Source organism: Salvelinus sp. IW2-2015, linkage group LG13, assembly GCF_002910315.2.
Source record: "Salvelinus sp. IW2-2015 linkage group LG13, ASM291031v2, whole genome shotgun sequence".
In the NCBI taxonomy this organism is placed as follows: domain Eukaryota; kingdom Metazoa; phylum Chordata; class Actinopteri; order Salmoniformes; family Salmonidae; genus Salvelinus; species Salvelinus sp. IW2-2015.
The window spans coordinates 11970806-11991232 of record NC_036853.1 but is presented as its reverse complement, the minus strand read 5'-3'; the positions used below and the strand labels follow the sequence as shown (position 1 = coordinate 11991232).

At 40.5% G+C, this 20427-nt stretch overlaps 1 protein-coding gene across 5 annotated transcripts in view; it reads left to right on the top strand.

Annotated features, from left to right (window-relative positions):
• The first annotated feature begins 3190 nt into the window (after positions 1–3190).
• Positions 3191–20427, top strand: part of LOC111972124 (guanine nucleotide binding protein (G protein), alpha 11b (Gq class)) — a 63391-nt gene continuing 46154 nt past the window's right edge. The window contains exons 1-2 of one of the 5 annotated variants that reach the window (XM_023998985.2): positions 3196–3791; positions 4200–4436. In XM_023998985.2, coding sequence (XP_023854753.1) covers positions 4301–4436 — 136 coding nt within the window. In that variant the 5' untranslated portion in view covers positions 3196–3791; positions 4200–4300. Of the gene's footprint in view, positions 4437–20427 lie in introns of all 5 variants that reach the window. The other 4 variants (XM_023998986.2, XM_023998987.2, XM_023998988.2 and 1 more) reach the window with 4 other exon arrangements.

Sequence of the window (20427 nt, the reverse complement as noted above, 5' to 3'; positions counted from 1 at the left end):
TGCTTCACGGTGGGAACCACACATGCGGAGATAATCCGTTCACCTACTCGGCAGCTCACAAAGAGACAGAGGTTGGAACCCAAAAAATCTAATTTGGACTCATCAGACCAAAGTACAGATTTCCACCGGTCTTATGTCCATTGCTCATGTTTCTTGGCCTAAGCAAGTCTCTTCTTCTTATTGGTGTCCTATAGTAGTGGTTTCTTTGCAGCAATTCAACCATGAAAACCTGATTCATGCAGTCTCCTCTGAACAGTTGATGTTGAGATGTGTCTGTTACTTGAACTCCGTGAAGCATTTGTTTCTGAGGCTGATAACTCTAAAGAACTTGTCCTCTGCAGCAGAGGTAACTCTGGGTCTTCCTTTCCTGTGGCGGTCCTCATGAGAGCCAGTTTCATCATAGCGCTTGATGGTTTTTGCGACGACTTGAAGAAAGAATTCTAGTTCTTTGAAATGTTCCTGATTGACTGACCTTCATGTCTTAAAGTAATGATGGACTGTCATTTCTCTTTGCTTATTTGAGCTGTTCTTGCCATAATATGGACTTGGTCTTTTACCAAATAGGCATATCTTTCTGTATAATCAACCCTACTTTATCACAACACAACTGATGGCTCAAGACGCATTAAGAAGGAAAAATTCCACAAATTAACTTTTAACAAGGCACATCTGTTAATTGAATTGCATTCCAGATGAATACCTAATGGAGAAGGTTGTGAGAATGTCAGAAGTGTGCAAGCTGTCATCAAGGCAATTAGTGGCTACGTTGAAGAATCTCAAATATAAAATATATTTTTATTTGATTAACACTTCTTTGGTTACTACATGATTCCATATTTTGTTATTTCATAGTTTTGATTTATTCACTATTCTAATACAAACTAGTAAAAATCAGGAAAACCTTGAATGAGAGGTGTGGTCAAACTTTTGGCTGGTCCTGTAGTAACACTGCTCAAAAAAAATAAGGAACACTTAAACAACACAATGTAACTCCAAGTCAATCACACTTCTGTGAAATCAACAATGTCCACTTAGGAAGCAACACTGATTGAAAAAATTTCACATGCTGTTGTGCGCAAATGGAATAGACAAAAGGTGGAATTATAGGAATTAGCAAGACCCCCAAAAAAAGGAGTGATTCTGCAGTGGTGGACCACAGACCACTTCTCAGTTCCTATGCTTCCTGGCTGATGTTTTTGGTCACTTTTGAATGCTGGCGGTGTTCTCACTCTAGTGTGTAGCATGAGACGGAGTCTACAACCCACACAAGTGGCTCAGGTAGTGCAGCTCATCCAGGATGGCACATCAATGCGAACTGTTGGCAAGAAAGTTTGCTGTGTCTGTCAGCATAGTGTCCAGAGCATGGAGGCGCTTACCAGGAGACAGGCCAGTACATCAGGAGACGTGGAGGAGGCCGTAGGAGGGCAACAACCCAGCAGCAGGACGCTACCTCCGCCTTTGTGCAAGGAGGAGACTACCAGAGCCCTGCAAAATGACCTCCAGCAGGCACAAATGTGCATGTGTCTGCTCAAACGGTCAGAAACAGACTCCATGAGGGTGGTATGAGGGCCCGAGTCCACAGGTGGTGGTTGTGCTTTACAAGCCCAACACCGTGCAGGACGTTTGGCATTTGCCAGAAAACACCAATATTGGCAAATTCGCCTTGGCGCCCTGTGCACTTCACAGATGAGAGCAGGTTCACACTGAGCACATGAGCCAAATGGTGACAGACGTGACAGTCTGAGACGCCGTGGAGAACGTTCTGCTGCCTGCACCATCCTCCAGCATGACCGGTTTGGCGGTGGTGAGTCATGGGTGTGGGGTGTGCATTTCTTTGTGGGGGCCGCACAGCCCTCCATGTGCTCGCCAGAGGTAGCCTGACTGCCATTAGGTACCGAGATGAGATCCTCAGAGCCCTTGTGAGACCATATGCTGACACATGCACATTTGTGGCCTGCTGGAGGTCATTTTGCAGGGCTCTTGGTAGGGCTCCTCCTTGCACAAAGGCGGAGGTAGCGGTCCTGCTGCTGGGTTGTTGCCCTCCTACGGCCTCCTCCACGTCTCCTGATGTACTGGCCTGTCTCCTGGTAGCGCCTTCATGCTCTGGACACTACGCTGACAGACACAGCAACCTTCTTGCCACAGTTCGCATTGATTGTGCCATCCTGGATGAGCTGCACTACCTGAGCCACTTGTGGGTTGTAGACTCCATCTCATGCTACCACTAGAGTGAGAGCACCGCAGCATTCAAAAGTGACCAAAACATCAGCCAGGAAGCATAGGAACTGAGAAGTGGTCTGTGGTCACCACCTGCAGAATCACTCCTTTTTTGGGTGTCTTGCTAGTTGCCTATAATTTCCACCTTTTGTCATTCCATTTGCACAACAGCATGTGACATTTATGTCAATCAGTGTTGCTTCTAAGTGGGACAGTTTGATTTCACAGAAGTGTGATTGACTTGGAGTTACATTGTGTTGTTTAAGTGTTCCCTTTATTTTTTTGAGCCGTGTATAATAGACAATCTTTTATTAAACAATGTTGTATTCCTGACATCACAACTAGGAAATAGTAACTTCGATGAGTATATGAACATGGGCGGCAGGTAGCCTAGTGGTTAGAGCGTTAGGCCTGTAACCGAAAGGTTGCTGGAATAAATCCCTGAGCTGAGAAGGTAAAAATCTGTCGTTCTATCCCTGAACAATGCCGTTAACCCACTGTTTCCCGGTAGGACGTTATTGTAAATAAGAATTTGTACTCAACTAACTTACCTGGTAAAAAAAAAAAACCGCGGCAGTGACTAACGACGTTTGACAGGAGATGGGCGTTGTCCATCCAGTCATATCTGGAACGGTGGTTGACGTTCCTCGAAAGAATATAGTTCGTCACTAGTTGTCATAATTATATCTAAACCACGCCAATTTCTACAAATTACCGTCTTAAACTGTGATTTCAAACCTAACTATAACCACTGCTAACCTTTATATAATGACCAAAAAGTACATTTCTGATTTAATGAATTTGTACGAGCCAATTTCGACTTTGTGGCTGGGGTAACTAGTGACAACCAAAGGAAAGAGTTTGTAGGTTTCTCTAACAAACTTTTGAAACCTGCCCGTAGACAGCGTAAACCCCACCCATTCACTTATGATTAACCACCCCCATTCTCCGTTTTGATTTGCTTTCGCTCTGTCAGTCACTTTTTCCCGAAGTGTCGCCAGCAACAAAGTAGTGTGTACATCACACCGAGGGATGAAGGAAAAAAATTCAAAGGGGGGCGAAAAACAGATAAGGTCACTTTTGCTGTCAGTTAGGTTTTTATACATTTTTGATAGCTAGTTTGAGTCTACCTAGCTAGCTACGTTTTTGGAAAATGTTACCACAATGAAGAACGTTAGCTAGCCAAATTTGGCGTTTTAGCTGGGCTAAATGTAATATAAATGGCTAGCTATCCATTTTAGCCAGCTAGCTAACGTTACCGCTAGCGGGTAAGCCATATTTAGCTAGCTTGCAAAAGCAACACACGAGATAGCTAGCTTGCTATCCTAGCTAAATAATAAAAAGATTTAAGGATTATTTTGCGGCTTTTTATCTTTTTCTTAAATCCCTGTTGTGGTTTGCCTTTTGACAACTAGTTACTCCTTTAGTTAGCTGATGGACAGTTTCACAGACGTTCTTTGTCACTTCTCGGGCGTTTTAAGGTAACGTTATTGGTTCTGGGGCGGCTAGGCGAAGCAGGAGACTGTACAGATGTGGCAGCCAAGTTTGTCCCCTTGTCTCCGGGACCTGGGTTGGTAAGCACACGGCAATTTAGATGCGTTGGAGTTGATGCTACAGCCAACTACAACATTTGGCAAGAAATGTATTGTTCGTTTTTGGAGAGAAACGCAAAATAGCTAGCTAAGTTAGTTATCCAGATGACTGTCAAGTGTTAAGCTAGCAAATTCAGCTGTCGTCGCTGGCTAGTTGCTGTCGAGTTTAGCAGAGCTAACTGGGCCCTATTATCTATATTTGTGTCTGCTTCAACTATATTAACTCAAACTTGACAGTTGCACGAGACTTGCAGGCTGTGAAATATTCGGTGTAGCTGCTGCCAATGCTACAGTAGCTCGCACACAGGCGTCTTCGAAGGAGTGCAAACTTAATCGTAGGTAACTGACTACATTTGTTGCATCCACAACACTCATTTGTTTTTACCACAGGACTATCCATTCTGATTTACAAAAGGGATCAGAACAATTATTTGCTACTAAGTGTGAGGCGTGGGCGCCCCATTCAAGTCGGGCTTTTAAATACTGCGGTGATGACTTTAGAATCCATGATGGCTTGTTGCCTGAGCGAGGAGGCGAAGGAGTCCAAACGAATCAACGCCGAGATCGATAAGCAGCTTCGCCGAGACAAGCGAGACGCGAGGAGGGAACTCAAACTGCTTTTATTGGGTACAGTAACATTAAACCATTCTTCCTCCATACACACCCCAAACCCATAATTGAATTACGCAGAAAGATGCCTGAATTCTTCAATTGCTTGAATTCGTATGTGATTGCTCTAAATGTCGGAGTCAATAAGGCATCATTGCTGAAGTGATACCATTCATCAGGGCATAAATTATGCTGTTGCTATGTCTAATGATATGACAGTGTATTTGCTGTATAAATATTTATAGTATGCAAAGCAAGTTGCCCCCAATTACATAACAGGACTGCTGAAGTAAACCACAGTTTCCATATGTTGATAACGTTATCCGATTTATATAAAAAAGATTTCACTTCATAATTTGAATGGCATTGAGAAGAACACAGTACTCGAAATCCTGCTACTACATAGGCCCAACACCCATGATTCTACACAAATTATGGTAACATTGAAATGGCCCATCTGTCAAAGCTGTACATTCAACAACACCAGTGGTGCCTGGAGAAGTGGCTATACTGTAATTTTGCCAAAATGTTTTCCTATAGTTTTATTTTTTTCTGATCTTTCAGGTTTTCACTCTGTCACATTTTTGTTGTATAGAAAAAGGACACGTGATGTAAGTCCTCAACAATGCTTATCATCAGGAGACCATTTTTGAGGTCTGGGAAAAATTTGATGTTTTTGTTGTTGTTGTTACTGTATTGTTGTCATATTTATAAAAAAAAAATGTAACCTTTATTTAACTAGGCAAGTCAGTTAACCCACTGTTCAAAAGAATTTGTTCTTAACTGCCTTTTTCAGGGGCAGAACGACAGATTTTTACCTTGTCAGCTCTGGGATTTGATCCAGAAACCTTTCGGTTACTGGTCTAACCACTAGGCTACCTGCCGCCGTATGTGATGGCAGAGTTTGCAAATCAAATGCCATCCCGATTGATACAAATCATCATTATATCATTCTACCAATGATATAATGCAGTCAACATTTTAATTGGAAGGTTATTTTGGGAAAGCCTTAAGACATTTTTATTCAAACAGAGGATGATGACTGAATTACGCATGGCAAAGATTCAACCAAGGCTTCGGACCAAACTTATTCAATACCTGGTTAGCATATCCTGAGTTACCATTTACTGGTAGATATCATAAGTTCAAATTATTTTCTTACCAACCCTACCGGCTACCGATGTCGTTCTTCTCCGAGCTGCTCCATGCAATAACCAGTTGAGAGCTGTGCGCTCTTGCTGTCTAGATGCTAGTCTATTCCACTGAAACGGTGCGCATGTGAATGTATATTTCACGTTGGTTTGTGTAGGCAACTTTGTGCATGATTTCTCTCTTGTACTACATTTTTAATACGGCGTATACCTCCACTACACTACTTTGGGATTAAGAAGTGAAAAAGTGCCCACTGGAAGAAAAAGTGGGTATACCTGCGTATAGCCTCAACAACACCACTGAACAACAAACACTGGCTCAGTTGACCTTAGTTCACTCTAGATTTGTCCTCTGTTTTTATCAAAGATTAATTATGTTATCATAGATGTCTATAGTTTGAATGGCAAACTGAAATCAACTTTGCATGCATTACTAGAGTATAGGCTAGTTTACGCTGTTCAGTAAGTAAGCTACAGTGGGTTAAGTCTCATGGGTTCTGTAGTCAGAGCTAATGTCTCTTCAGATCGTTTTTGTGTTTTTATAGTTGAGGGAAAAGGAGCAGCAATTAAGAAAATAATTAGATCAGAGACATAATCTGGAGCTTGGGTCACAAAATCAGACATCCTCGTGGTGGGACTTGTGCCTCTAGGGCTGACATAACTGAGCTGTATCACAGTGACTGTCAGGTTGATGACATGGTTGTAAAAAATACAACATAGAGGCTTCTTGGACAACATAGAGGCATCACACAACTGACTTCACCTTGTTCATACTTTTCTCTTACACGCAGAGGAGTTTAGTAGGGAGCGAAGTGCCATAATTTAACCCATTGGTGATGGTAAGTAGGGCCATAAGTTTTACCTGACCACATAAACTCTGGTTTCTAGTTATAAATTATCAGGTTTTCTTGGTGAGGTTAGGAAAAACTAATGGCCCTAGTAATGGCTGGTTTGATCCTGATGGTTTCTGTAATAGTAGCAACTGACCTCTATAAGGAGTGACCAATGTACAGTATGAATACCAGCATGGACATAGTTTACTTTTACACAGCACTACAGCTTGGATCAGCACAAATGCTGGTGGAGTGGACATTAGTGTTGCGCTTATACCGAAACTGGTACTTTTTCAATAAATGGTTTGGTAGTAGAATTTGTTACGTTCGGTACTTCAGTCAAATGTGGCTCACGTGATAGACAGACTTGATCCTCTCAATCTGTGCAGCCCCTTTTATAGTGCAAAGTGTCTACTCTACTTACTCATTCATTGCTAGAGCTGTCTGGGCTGCATTGTTAGCTCCCCACTCATGCTGTACAGAAGTTAACACACTTCAATAAATGCAACACGGCATGTAGAGATGTTAAAACTGTTCATTACTGTTTTTGAAACAATGTCCATACAGGCTAGAACACTTTTATTATTTATTATTATTTTTATTTTATTTATTTTTTTACAATTCAAGAGATACCAGTAGCTTCCAGCTTTAATTGTAGGCTAACTTTCCATGCTAGTTTACAGATGAATTCATTACCCTAGTACTTTGTTTGTGATCATATTTAAACTGTAATGCAAAATATTCTGATTTCTAAGATGATTGTCACCAAAAAAGTATTAATTCACTTAGTCTCTCTCAACAAACTCATTCATGTCTTCGTCTCTGTCTCCCTCTCCTCCTGTCTGGTTTCCACTAGATTCCATAGCCACATTCTGCCTTGGAAATGACATCATTACTTTCTTAAAGAGACAGCGCACAATTTTATAAAAGAGAGCTTTTTGATGCAAATGTTGTTGATCAGTACAATAAAATGTTATATCAGTTGCCTATAAAATAAGTCCTAAATGGAAGGGATTGTCTCTAGCCCAATGAAATCACCTAATACAAGCTCAATAACTCTGCAGGCACACACTCCTATTGAGTAATAAGCATTCACCTGTATTGTGAATAGACCTAGGCTACATCTTGATTTACACAGTTTATGAATAGAGATTTACCATTGTTTTGTAGTTAGATTTGTAAAAAACAAAGTCAAATTGATTCATTAATGCATACATGTGCGGTCTCCAAAAAATGGACATACAATTTTTCAAGTGTAATGGTGTGGAACTCAAGATGCCCAACGATTGAACAGAGCAGTTGCTGAGTTTCTGTCTGGATCAAGTGCCATTCTATGACTTTGGCTAATAAACTTTATTTTTTGTTGTTGTGGTATCGCAAAGGGCTTCATTTAGAGTTCAGATATCAGCATTTTCAAAACGCAGACATCAAATTAACTTTTTAAACTATTTCACCTGCATTTGAAAGTCTTTTTTTGGTTCAATATAGTGATCAGGAGCGTGCAAATATAGTTTTCCTTTACAGAAAATACATTAGTGCAACACATTAGGCAGAAAATAGCTTAATTTTCAGAAGATGATGACAGAAATGCAACCCTGTTTGGCTAGCAGCCACAAATTAATTGACAGTTAAAAAGCAAGGTAGTTTTTGCAAAATTGATGCATGGTCATCATATTTAATGTTTATCATACAATGTATGATATATATATATTTGTAATAATGACAATTACAACAATACTGACAACACTTATTTTAACTTAATATAATACATAATAAAAATAAAAAAAAGTCTCAAATAAATAATGGAACATGTTCAATTTGGTTTAAATAATGCAAAAACACTGAAGAAAGTAAAAGTGCGATATGTGCCATGTAAAAAAGCTAACGTTTAAGTTCCTTGCTCAGAACATGAGAACTAATGAAAGCTGGTGGTTCCTTTTAACACGAGTCTTCAATATTCCCAGGTAAGAAGTTTTAGGTTGTAGGTATTATAGGACTATTTCATATACCTTTGGCTATTGGATGTTCTTATAGGCACTATAGTATTGCCAGCCTAATCTCGGGAGTTGATAGGCTTGAAGTAATAAACATTGCTGTATTCAAGCATTGCGAAGAGCTGCTGGCAAACGCAGTAAAGTGCTGTTTGAATGAATGCTTACGAGCATGCTGCTGCCTACCACTGCTCAGTCAGACTGCTCTATCAAATCATAGACTTAATTATAATATAATAAACACACAGAAATATGAGCCTTAGGTCATTAATAGTTTCCGGATTTGACCATATCATTTAGAAAACAAAACGTTTATTCTTTCAGTGAAATACGGAACCGTTACGTATTTTATCGAATGGGTGGCATCCATAAGTCTAAATATCTCTATTACATTGCACAACCTTCAATGTTATGTCATAATTATGTAAAATAATTACGGTCTTTGTTAGGAAGAAATGGTCTTCACACAGTTCGCAACGAGCCAGGCTCCCCGAACTGCTGCATATACCCTTGACTCTGCTTGCGCTGAACACAAGAGAAGTGACACAATTTCCCTAGTTAATATTGCCTGCTAACATGAATTTCTTAACTAAATATGCAGATTTAAAAAATATACTTGTGTATTGATTTTTAGAAAGGCATTGATGTTTATGGTTAGGTACATTGGTGCAACGACAGTGCTTTTTTCACGAATGCGCTTGTTAAATCATCACCCGTTTGGCGAAGTAGGCTGTGATTCGATGATAAATTGATTATTTGCAACGCACAACAAGCTAGTTAAACTAGTAATATCATCAACCATGTGTACCCTCACTTCACACCGATTGACTGTGCTGTTCATGCATTGAATCTGCTCCTCAAGGACATCATGGCACTGAAAACAATGGATACACTCTACAAGAGAGCCAAAGAAATGGTTAGGTATGTGAAGGGTCATCAAGCTATTGCAGCAATCTATCTCACCAAGCAAAGTGAGAAGAATAAGAGCACCACATTGAAGCTGCCCAGCAACACCCGTTGGGGTGGTGTTGTTATCATGTTTGACAGTCTCCTGGAGGGGAAGGAGTCTCCAAGAAATGGCCATATCGCAGTCTGCCGATATGGACAGCCCCATCAAGAGGATCCTCCTGGATGATGTATTTTGGGAGAGAGTGGTAAGCAGCCTGAAACTCCTGAAACCTATAGCAGTTGCCATTGCATGGATTGAGGGAGACAATGCCATCCTGTCTGATGTTCAGACTCGGCTTGCAGATGTAAGAGAAGAAATKCGTACCGCCCTGCCCACTTCACTGTTGCACCAGGCAGAGGAAACTGCAGTTCTGAAATACATCAAAAAGTGTGAAGACTTCTGCCTGAAGCCCAAACACGCCGCAGTGTACATGTTGGACCCCAAGTATGCTGGCAAGAGCATCCTGTCTGGTGCAGAGATCAACAAGGCCTATGGTGTCATCACTACCGTATCTTACCACCTTGGCCTGGATGAGGCCAAATTTTCCACCGTGCCAAATTTGAGGATTTTTGAGCCTAACAACAAGCCATTCTCAACAATGTTGGAATGTGTCAGTGAAGATGAGGCCTCAGTCTGATGTTCTCGGTGGACATTGAGGAGGTCCAGGGAGAAGACATGGAAGCCTGAGAGGAAGACAACCAAAGCTTTTGTTTCTAGACTATCATTTTACAGATGTATGTTGAAAACGTTTGTGGGAGATCATTCAGTATTCCCTTCTGTTGTTCAGTGAAATCATCCCATTTCATTAAAGTTCAATTTGAAACTACATTTTATTTGTTTTTCTATTGGAAGGATTTAGTAATTTCAATTATTTCAACTTATGTTATATGGTAAATATATCCAATACAAAAAACATCTCCATTTTAAATATTAATTTGCATATATTTCCGTTAATTCCCATATTCCCTTTAATTCCCACGGAAAGTTTCCACCTGAATATTCCCCCAAAATGTGCAAACCTAATCGTGATACTGAACCTGGTATCGACGTCAAAATTCTGATATTTCGACAACACTAGTGTACGTAATGTGAATTTGAAAATCAGTCTTTTGTACTTTACCAGGTCATGTTTTTGGTGCTCAAGAATTAAGTATTAGGCTTATTGTAGGTGACTATTTTATACTGGGAAATGTACAGTATTTTGAAGGTGTTACTGAAATGTTAGACAAATAGGCTATGTTTTGCTACATTATCAGGTAGATTTCCCCTCTAGAATGTAAAATGTAAATGTAATGTGTTAAACTTGTTCAGAAACTCTGTCCATGTCTCTACACACACTTGGAACTGCCAGTTTCCCTCTATTTGCTGCTCATAATTGCACGTCTTAATTGGTTCTTCTCAGTGTTAATGAGATTTGTTTGGAAGCCTATTTCTTAGTGTGTTTAAAACCATAGGCTTTAATCCGGAAACCCTGGATCATCAAGGTCTTTGTACAAGCTCATCTCTGTCAAGGGGCATTGGTTAAGCATACTAATAGTTTAATATAGCCAGCCGTTGATTTATTTTTTGACCACTGCCTTATTAATTCTGGAACAGTTATTGCCAATTCATAAGCCAACTAAGGCATGATGGCCTTTTATGAAAGGAAATGCGAAGAACAAGGCCTAGCTGCTACACTAGCAGTGTGTGAACAGAGGCCAGGAAACCTGGGCAATCTGGGAGATTCTAGCGACTGTCAAATCTTTTGTGTTTTTATGTTTCAGGTTAATTCAGGAGAGAATATAGTGTTTGGCCTATATCTGGATTAAGGGTGGCTTTTGGGAACAAATGGGTTTCCAGGGATTTGGAGAAAGTTGGGCAAATTGTACACATTTTAATGAATGGCCTTAGGCTGAGTCTACACCTGACATTAAAAATAACTTCTGAAATCCAATTACATTAAACCATTCAGATGACAATCCATTCATGGGCTTTGTTCTGCAAATGTATCCCATCTCAAATATACACAGACCTGCCAACATGCACTCATTTTGCGTACCAACTACCCAATTCTCTGTCCATGTACGAGATCTGAGTTAAAAGTACGCAGAAATGAATAGGGCCTGATTTTTATTTATTTCGCTTTTTAGTAAAAAAATTAATCCACTGAGTAAATCTAACATCCCGATTCTCGAGCTGCAACACACAGACATGTATGGAGTTTGTGTCAACGGAAATGGAGATTAATACATAATTATTCGACATAACCACCCAGTGTCTGCCCCTCCTACTGTTTGTTGTGATGCTGAGTTTGCCGACTGTCAGCTGTACGTAAACACATGGACAAATCCCTTTTCCACTCCGTGGAAAGGTAAACCCCAATTCGGTGCGTGCTACATCTCCAATTTGCCTCGTGCGTCTGGCACTCAAAAAAATTGGACAGGGTTGGCAGATCTCTACAAATGCATCTATGTTGTGATCGGCTAAAACATCTAGAAATTGCTACAACGCAGATTTAAAACATCCATGTCCATCAGTGGAGGTGGTCAATCACTATTAGATCCCAAGTATCCTTGGGATCTAATAGTGTCTTGGAATCTAATAGTGTCTTGGGATCTAATAGGGCTAGGCTTAATTGTCATACAAATGCCCACAGTTAGTCATTTTTGCTGAAACATGTTTTGAGCTTGTAATATATCATAATGCACCTTTTCAAAATTAGCTATGACATACCTAATGAATACAACATCGTTTTGGTGAAACCCCTGTCTCAAAAACAAATAGTTTTTACCGCTTGGAACTTTTGGAAATGTAGCTTCTCCTCCTGACTGTGCCATACTGCTGGTAATTTTTTTTATCATACAAGGGTAACTTAAATAAGGCTTTAGACTGGCAAGCAGTGGACTGATTGTCTTGTCAGATAAGGTTTTGAGACACACAGGTTGAAATATACTCAACAAAAATATAAAAGCAACATGCTACAATTTTAACTATTTTACTGAGTTAAAGTTCAAATAAGGAAATTGGTGAATTTACAAATTCATTAGGCCCTAATATATGAATTTCACATTACTGGGAATTCAGATATGCATCTGTTGGTCGCAGATACCTTAAAAAAAAAAAAAATAGGGGCGTGGATCAGAAAACCAGTCAGTATCTGGTGTGGCCACCATTTGCCTCATGCAGCACGACACCTCCTTCGCATAGAGTTGATCAGGCTGTTGATTGTCGCCTGTGGAATGTTGTTCCATTCTTCAAAGGCTGTGCGAAGTAGCTGGATATTTTGGCGGGAACTGGAACAAGTTGTCGATCCAGAGCATCCGAAACATGCTCAATGGGTGAGTGGAACATTTTCAGCTTCCAGCAATTGTGTACAGATCCTTGCGACATGGGGTTGTGCATTATCCTGCTGAAACATAAGGTGATGGGGTCGGATGAAAGGCATGACAATGGCCCTCAGGATCTCGTCACAGTATCTCTGTGCATTAAAATTGCCATCGGAAAAATGCAATTGTGTTCATTGTCCATAGCTTATACCTGCCAATACAATAACCCCACGACCACCATGGGGCACTCTGTTCACAATGTTGACATCCGCAAACCGCTCACCCACACAACACCATACACGTGGTCTGCGGTTGTGAGGACGGTTGGACATTCTCTAAAGTGACGTTGGAGGCAGCTAATGGTAGAGAAATTAATTCAGTTAACTTGCAACAGCTTTGGTGGACATTCATGTCAATTGCACGCTCCCTCAACTTGAGACATCTGTGGCATTGTGTTGTGACAATTGTCCCCAGCACAAGGTGCACCTGGGTAATGAGCATGCTGTTTTAATCAACTTCTTGATATGCCACACCTGTCAAGTGGATGGATTATCTTGGCAAAGGAGAAATGCTCGCTAACGGATGTAAATTTAAATATACACTACCATTCAAAAGTTTGGTCACTTAGAAATGTCCTTGTTCTTGAAAGAAAAGTAAAAAAAAATCTTAAAATAACATCATTGATCAGAAATGCAGTGTAGACATTGATGTCGCAAATTATTATTGTAGGTGGAAACGGCTGACTTATATTTTTTTTATGGAATATCTACATAGGCGTACAGGGGCCCATTATCAGCAACCACCACTCCTGTGTTCCAATGGCAAGTTGTTAGCTAATCCAAGTTTATAATAAAAAAAAAAATGGTAATTGATCATTTAGAAAACCCTTTTGCAATTATGTTAGCACAGCTGAAAATTGTTGTGCTGATTAGAAGCAATAAAACTGGCCTTCTTTAGACTAGTTGAGTATCTGGAGCATCAGCATTTGTGGGTTCTGAGAAATGAAGGCTATTCCATGTGAGAAATTGCCAAGAAACTGAAGATCTCGTACAAAGATGTGTACTACTCCCTTTAGAGCCAGTTTGTGCTACTCTGACCAGAATAGAAGGAGTGGGAGGCCCTGGTGCACAACTGCGCAAGAGGACAAGTACATTAGTGTCTAGATTGAGAAACCGACGCCTCACAAGTCCTCAACTGACAGCTTAATTAAATAGTACCCGCAAAACACCAGTCTCAACGTCAACAGTGAAGAGGCAACTCTGGGATGCTGGCCTTCTAGGCAGATTCCTCTGTCCAGTGTCTGTGTTCTTTTGCCCATCTTAATCTTTCATTTTTATTGGCCAGTCTGAGGCTTTTTCTTTGCAACTCTGCTTAGAAGGCCAGCATCCCGGAGTCGCCTGTTGACATTGAGACTGGTGTTTTGCGGGTACCATTTAATGAATTTCTTTCAAAAACAAGGACATTTCTAAGTGACCCCAAACTTTTGAACGATAGTGTATAATTGTTTTTATTTAACCTTTATTTACCTAGGCAAGTCAGTTAATACCAAATTCTTATTTACAATGACAACCTGCTGTTCCCCGGTAGGCCAACTGCCTTGTTCAGGGGCAGAATGACAGATTTTTACCTTGTCAGCTCGGGGATTAGATCTAGCAACCTTTCGGTTACTGGCCCAACGCTCTAGCCGCTAGGCTAACTGCAGCCCCATGTAAACAAATTTGTGCACAATGTTGAGAGAAATAAGCTTTTTGTGTGTATGGAACATTTCGGGGATCTTTTACTTCAGCTCATGAAACATGGGACCAACACTTAACATGGTGTGTTTTTTTGTTCAGTGTATGTTTCTGAACGTTTACCTTATGGCTTCATGGAAGAAATGACCACCATGTCACAGTTCTTCTGTCTGTAGTTCACATAAGTTCTTGTCATGACTAGATTAGTCAGTCATGCTAGTTAGCAGCTGGCTTTAAGTGTATGGCCCCAGTCATGAACACTGCTTCATACAATATCTCTCCTCAGAGAAAACAAGCCTGGCCTTCCTCAGCACAGTTGGCCTTGGTGAGGTCTCTGCAGAAAAGGAGGAAAGTAATCAAGATTCGACTTAACTGGTCCTTCTATAAGACCATAAAGTCAGGTTTCTTGTCGGTTGAAATGTGATGGGGAATTTCAACAAACCTCATTGGAGTTTTTCTTGATCATGTGACTCGTTTAGGAAAGCTACAGGCTGCATAGCTGATTCCTGGCCCTTCCCACTGGTTAATACAGATGTAGAAGGAGCAAGGAAAGACATAAGGTAGGCCAAGGTATAATCTTGCCAGAAGTGTGAACGGTTTTAGCAGCTCTGTTAAGAGTAAGGCTCCAACAACTCCCCAGTTCAGTGGCAGTGTGCAAGCAGGCATCTGAATTGGCAAGGATATTGTTAAACATTGACTAAAAATATCAAAGTAGAGGGGGAAATATTGCCCCGCTTTTCCTCCCAAATAAATAATGAGATGGTCAAATTAAAATGTTGAAAGATCAACTCTAAATTGCTGTAATCTTTCAGTTAGGGGATGGAAAAGGATGTCAAATTATGTTATTAGTATTCAAAGAATGACGGTGTGAAGCAATATGGCATCAAATGTAGTTTACGGAAGTTCAATCTTTAAGGCTGGTCTGAATGCTCATTTAACTTCATCCAGTAAGCATAACATAATTCACGTTGTTTCCTTTTCTACGGGCATAGTGGGAATGAATACAAACAGATCAGCAGAGCTTCTTGTTTTTTTCTCTTTCCTGTTATCCATGTGCACATTATTTACCTTATAGCCTCTAAGCACGGCATAATAATGCACATCCCTCATGCTAGCTGTTTAACCTATGGGCTTTTGCAATCATCACCTTTGTCTCTCATCCAATGTGCGTAAATCTTGATGTATTTATGTCAAATTACCCTCGTTCTCTCATAAGGTGATTTTCAACAACAGTTTTCGAAAACCATCCACCTCCCAACCACCAGCAGCTATAACCTCAAGGCCTGTCATTGGAACTCCTTTCCCCCTCGAGGCCCAAACTATTTAAATAATGTCATATTGTATTGCGTCTTTGTTCGTTCATTTAAGCCTGAACTCGATTGAACTTGAGTTCTATCTAATTCATTCTCACTTAATTTAGGATCCATATTCACTATTCTGTAGTGCATTGTGCTTGGTCGTTCTTGTATTAAGGTGGCATTTGTCACCCGCCTTTGCAACCATTAAAAACACGGCATGTGTTTTTGTTTATATTGAACGGTTTATGATTAAACAATGCAATTCCTTTATACTGCACATTTTTTACATTATTTTAAGGTACTTAGTGCAAGCAAATTGGGTTGTTTTTGAGAGTCTCTCTGCCCTACCGATTATCTCAAACGAGGTATGTGTGTTGCGCACGTGTAATAAACAGTCAAAATAATGAATTAACAGCTTTGGAAATTCATATTTTTCTAATCATTTATATAGCCTAGATATATATATATATTTTTTTTTTACTGACTGGGATAATTGACTGGCCCGAAACATTTCTAAATCTTCCCTGGGCCAGCGGGCAGCCTGGAATGTTGAGCCCTTTTCATTGGTGTTACTGCCTTGAAAATCACTAATTGCAAAGATGAACAAGGACCTTGAGGATTCCCTCCAGTAGCAAACTGTTATCAGGGGAGGGGTCTATATTACTATATATTTGTTTTTAGCTAATCACAGTCACATTTGAGAATTACGTTGATAATTTGTCTGAATAGTGTTCAGTACACACAGGTTGACAGTCTTTGTTACTCAGGGAAATTACATTGTGAGCAAAATGATTAGTCATTTCACTTTCATAAATTATTTTTAAAGGGTTAATGAACTTGGATTTGAGCATCTGTGGCCTCCATTTAAGAACGCCGATCTAGTGGTGGTGGTGTTCTGTTTCAGAACAAAATAAATGTGCTGTTGTGATTTGTCCTCTTCTCAGGGGTGTGGCTGATTGTGTTAGCTGTTTAGAGGAGCTGGCAGGCCGGCTTAGGAGGTGCACTCCTCGTTGTAGCAAATGAAAGTCACAAGTGAATAAATGTGTACAGAACTGAGCTGGAGAGCTGCAGCAGCAACAGCCGTGTATGAGGTTTACTCTGTTACACTTTCATTCATGCCAGACTCTGTGTGTGTGTGTGTGTGTGTGTGTGTGTGTGTGTGTGTGTGTGTGTGTGTGTGTGTGTTGGAGTGCATGTAATGTTCTTGTACACATGCCTTTTAGTTAGGTAGCTGTAATTATAGGTCAAGACAGATGGTTGCCTAGCCACCCAACCCCCCCGGTCCTACATTTTTGGTGTTTTGAAAGACTCTGCTCTCTGGAACAGAAGGAAGTGTATTTAGGCTGCTGAGCTCCAGACTCAGATCCCAGGCAGCTCAACTTGTTGATGTCCAAGACGAGCTCTCTTCTGGCTAATGAGAGGCTGCTCTGCTGTGAGTGGATTTGTGTCCCCAGCCCCCTCTGCCTCCCACTGGGTGGCCCACCTCTACCTCCCTCCACCGCCACTGTGCCAGGCAGCACATCCACTGACACACTTAGTCCCTGTGCTGAAACCCTCCAAGATATGTGTGTGTGTGAGAGGGGGAGCTGAGTGCCAGGACTCAGAAGTGTGCGTGTTCTCATCTCTCTGCTCTGTGTTTTCAGCTGACACATCGACTGCAGAGTAGGGATGTAGAGATTCGCCGATATGTATTGGTCCCCGATTTAGAAATTTTTTAAGATCCAGTGCATCAGTCTGCAGACCCCAAACCAATTCAAATGTAGCATGCATCTGTCAGAAAAGCGATTTCATTGTACCTTCCCAAAATACCTAATATTTTGTGACAACTGATGCGTCCTTTCCGCTCTCCTTCAGTGTCAAACTGCGTGTAATTGTGTTGAGTCATTGATCTACAAGTCATTTTGTATGTCGAACAGTCCCAGGCAATATCAGTAGGCTAGTCAAACTGCGCACTGTACTCAGCTTCAGGAGCTGAACAATGTGAGGTAGGTTGCCTGTTCCTGATCTGCATGGTACTTTCAGCTAAAATGGCTTATGTGATATTGGGCTTTATTAGTTGAGAAACCTATGTAATTTGCTAGGTTATCTACAGTGGCATGAAAAAGTATGTGAACCCTTTGGAATTATCTGGATTTCTGCATAAATTGGTCATAAAATTTGATATGATCTTAATCTAAGTCACAGCAATAGACAAACAGTCTGCTTAATCTAATAAAACACAAACAATTATATGTTTTCATGTCTTTATTGAACTCACAGTGCAGGGTGGGAAAAGTATGTGAACCCTTGGATTTAATAATTGGTTGACCCTCCTTTGGCAGCAATAACCTCAACCAAAAGTTGTATGTAGTTGCGGGTCAGACCTGCACAACAGTCAGGAGGAATTTTAGACCATTCCTTTTTACAAAACTGTTTAGTTCAGCAATATTCTTGGAATGTCTGGTGTGAACTGCTCTCTTGAGGTCAGGCCACAGCATCTCAATCGGATTGAGGTCATGGTTCTGACTTGGTCACTCCAGAAGATGTATTTTCTTCTGTTGAAGCCATTTTGTTGATTTACTTCTGTGTTTTGGGTCGTTGTCCTGTTGCATCACCCAACTTCTGTTGAGCTTCAATTGGCCTTAAATTCTCCTGCAAAATGTCTTGATAAACGTGGGAATTAATTTCTATCGATGATTGCAAGTTGTCCATGCCCTGAGGCAGCAAAGCAGCTCTAATCATGATGCTCCCTCCACCATACTTAAGAACTTCTTATGGCTGAGATCCCGTTAACGGGATCGACTTGACAACAGCCAGTGAAAGTGCAGGGCGCCAAATTCAAATAACAGAAATCTCATAATTAAAAATTCCTCAAACACAAGTATTTTACACCATTTTAAAGATAAACTTGTTAATCCCACCACAGTGTCCGATTTCAAAAAGCCTTTACGACGAAAGCACACCATCTGATTATGTTAGGTCAGTACCTAGTCACAGAAAAACACAGCCATTTTTCCAGCCAAAGAGAGGAGTCACAAAAAGCAGAAATAGAGAGAAAATTCATCACTAACCTTTGATGATCATCAGATGACACTCATAGGACTACATGTTACACAATACATGTGTGTTTTGTTCGATAAAGTTCATATTTATATCCAAAAATCTTTTTTACATTGGCACGCTATGTTCAGTAATGTTTTGCCTCCAAAACATCCAGTGATTTTGCAGAGAGCCACATCAATTTACAGAAATACTCATAATAAACATTGATAAAAGATACAAGTGTTTCACATGGAACTTTAGATAAACTTCTCCTTAATGCAACCGCTGTGTCAGATTTCAAAAAAACTTTATGGAAAAAGCACACCATGCAATAATCTGAGTACGGCGCTCAGACACAAAAAGAAGCCATACAGGTACCCGCCATGTTGTGGAGTCAACAGAAGTCAGAAATAGCATTATAAGTATTCACTTACCTTTGATGGTCTTCATCAGAATGCACTCACAGGAATCCCAGTTCCACAATAAATGTTTGTTTTATTTGATAAAGTCCATCATTTATGTCCAAATACCTAATTTTTGTTCGCGTTTAGTTCAAAAATCCAAATTCATGACGCGCAGGCCAAACGAAAAGTCAAATTCCTTTACAGTTCGTAGAAACATGTCAAACGATGTATAGAATCAATCTTTAGGATGTTCTTAACATAAATCTTCAATGTTTTAACCAGAGAATTCCTTTGTCTTCAGAAATGAAAAGGAACGCAGCTACCTCTCACGGGGGCGCGCCTGAGTGAGCTCGTGGCACTCTGCCAGACCCCTTACTCAATCAGCTCTTATTCCCCCATCCTTCACAGTAGAAGCCTGAAACAAGGTTCTAAAGACTATTGACATCTAGTGGAAGCCTTAGGAAGTGCATTATGACCCCATAGATACTGTATATTGGATAGGCAAACCTACAAACCTCAGATTTCCCACTTCCTGGTTGGATTATTTCTCAGGTCTTTGCCTGCCATATGAGTTCTGTTATACTCAGACATCATTCAAACAGTTTTAGAATCTTGAGTGTTTTTATCCAAATCTACTAATAATATGCATATCTTAGCTTCTAGGCCTGAGTAGCAGGCAGTTTACTCTGGGCACCTTATTCATCCAAGCTACTCAATACTGCCCCCAGCCATAAGAAGTTAACAGTTGGGATGAGGTTTTGATGATGGTGTGCTGTGCCATTTTTTTCTCCACACACAGGTTTGTGTGTTCCTTCCATACGACTTGAGTCTCGTCTGTCCACAGAATATTTTGGAACATCCAGGTGCTCTTTTGCGAATTTCAGACGTGCCGCAATGTTTTTTTTTGACAGCAGTGGCTTCTTCCATGGTGTCCTCCCATGAACACCATTCTTCATTAGTGTTTTACGTATCGTAGACTCGTCAACAGAGATGTTAGCATGTTCCAGAGATTTCTGTAAGTCTTTAGCTGACACTTTAGGATTCTTCTTAACCTCATTGAGCATTCTGCGCTGTGTTCTTGCAGTAATCTTTGCAGGACGGCCACTCCTAGGGAGAGTAGCAACAGTGCTGAACTTTCTCAATTTATAGACAGTTCAACTCACCGTGGACTGATGAACATCAAGGCTTTTAGAGATCCTTTTGTAACCCTTTCCAGCTTTATGCAAGTCAACAATTCTTAATAGTGATGCAACTGACATTTTTGCCGATACTGATATCCAATATTTTCCTTGCCCCCCAAAAAACGATACCGATATTGAAAATT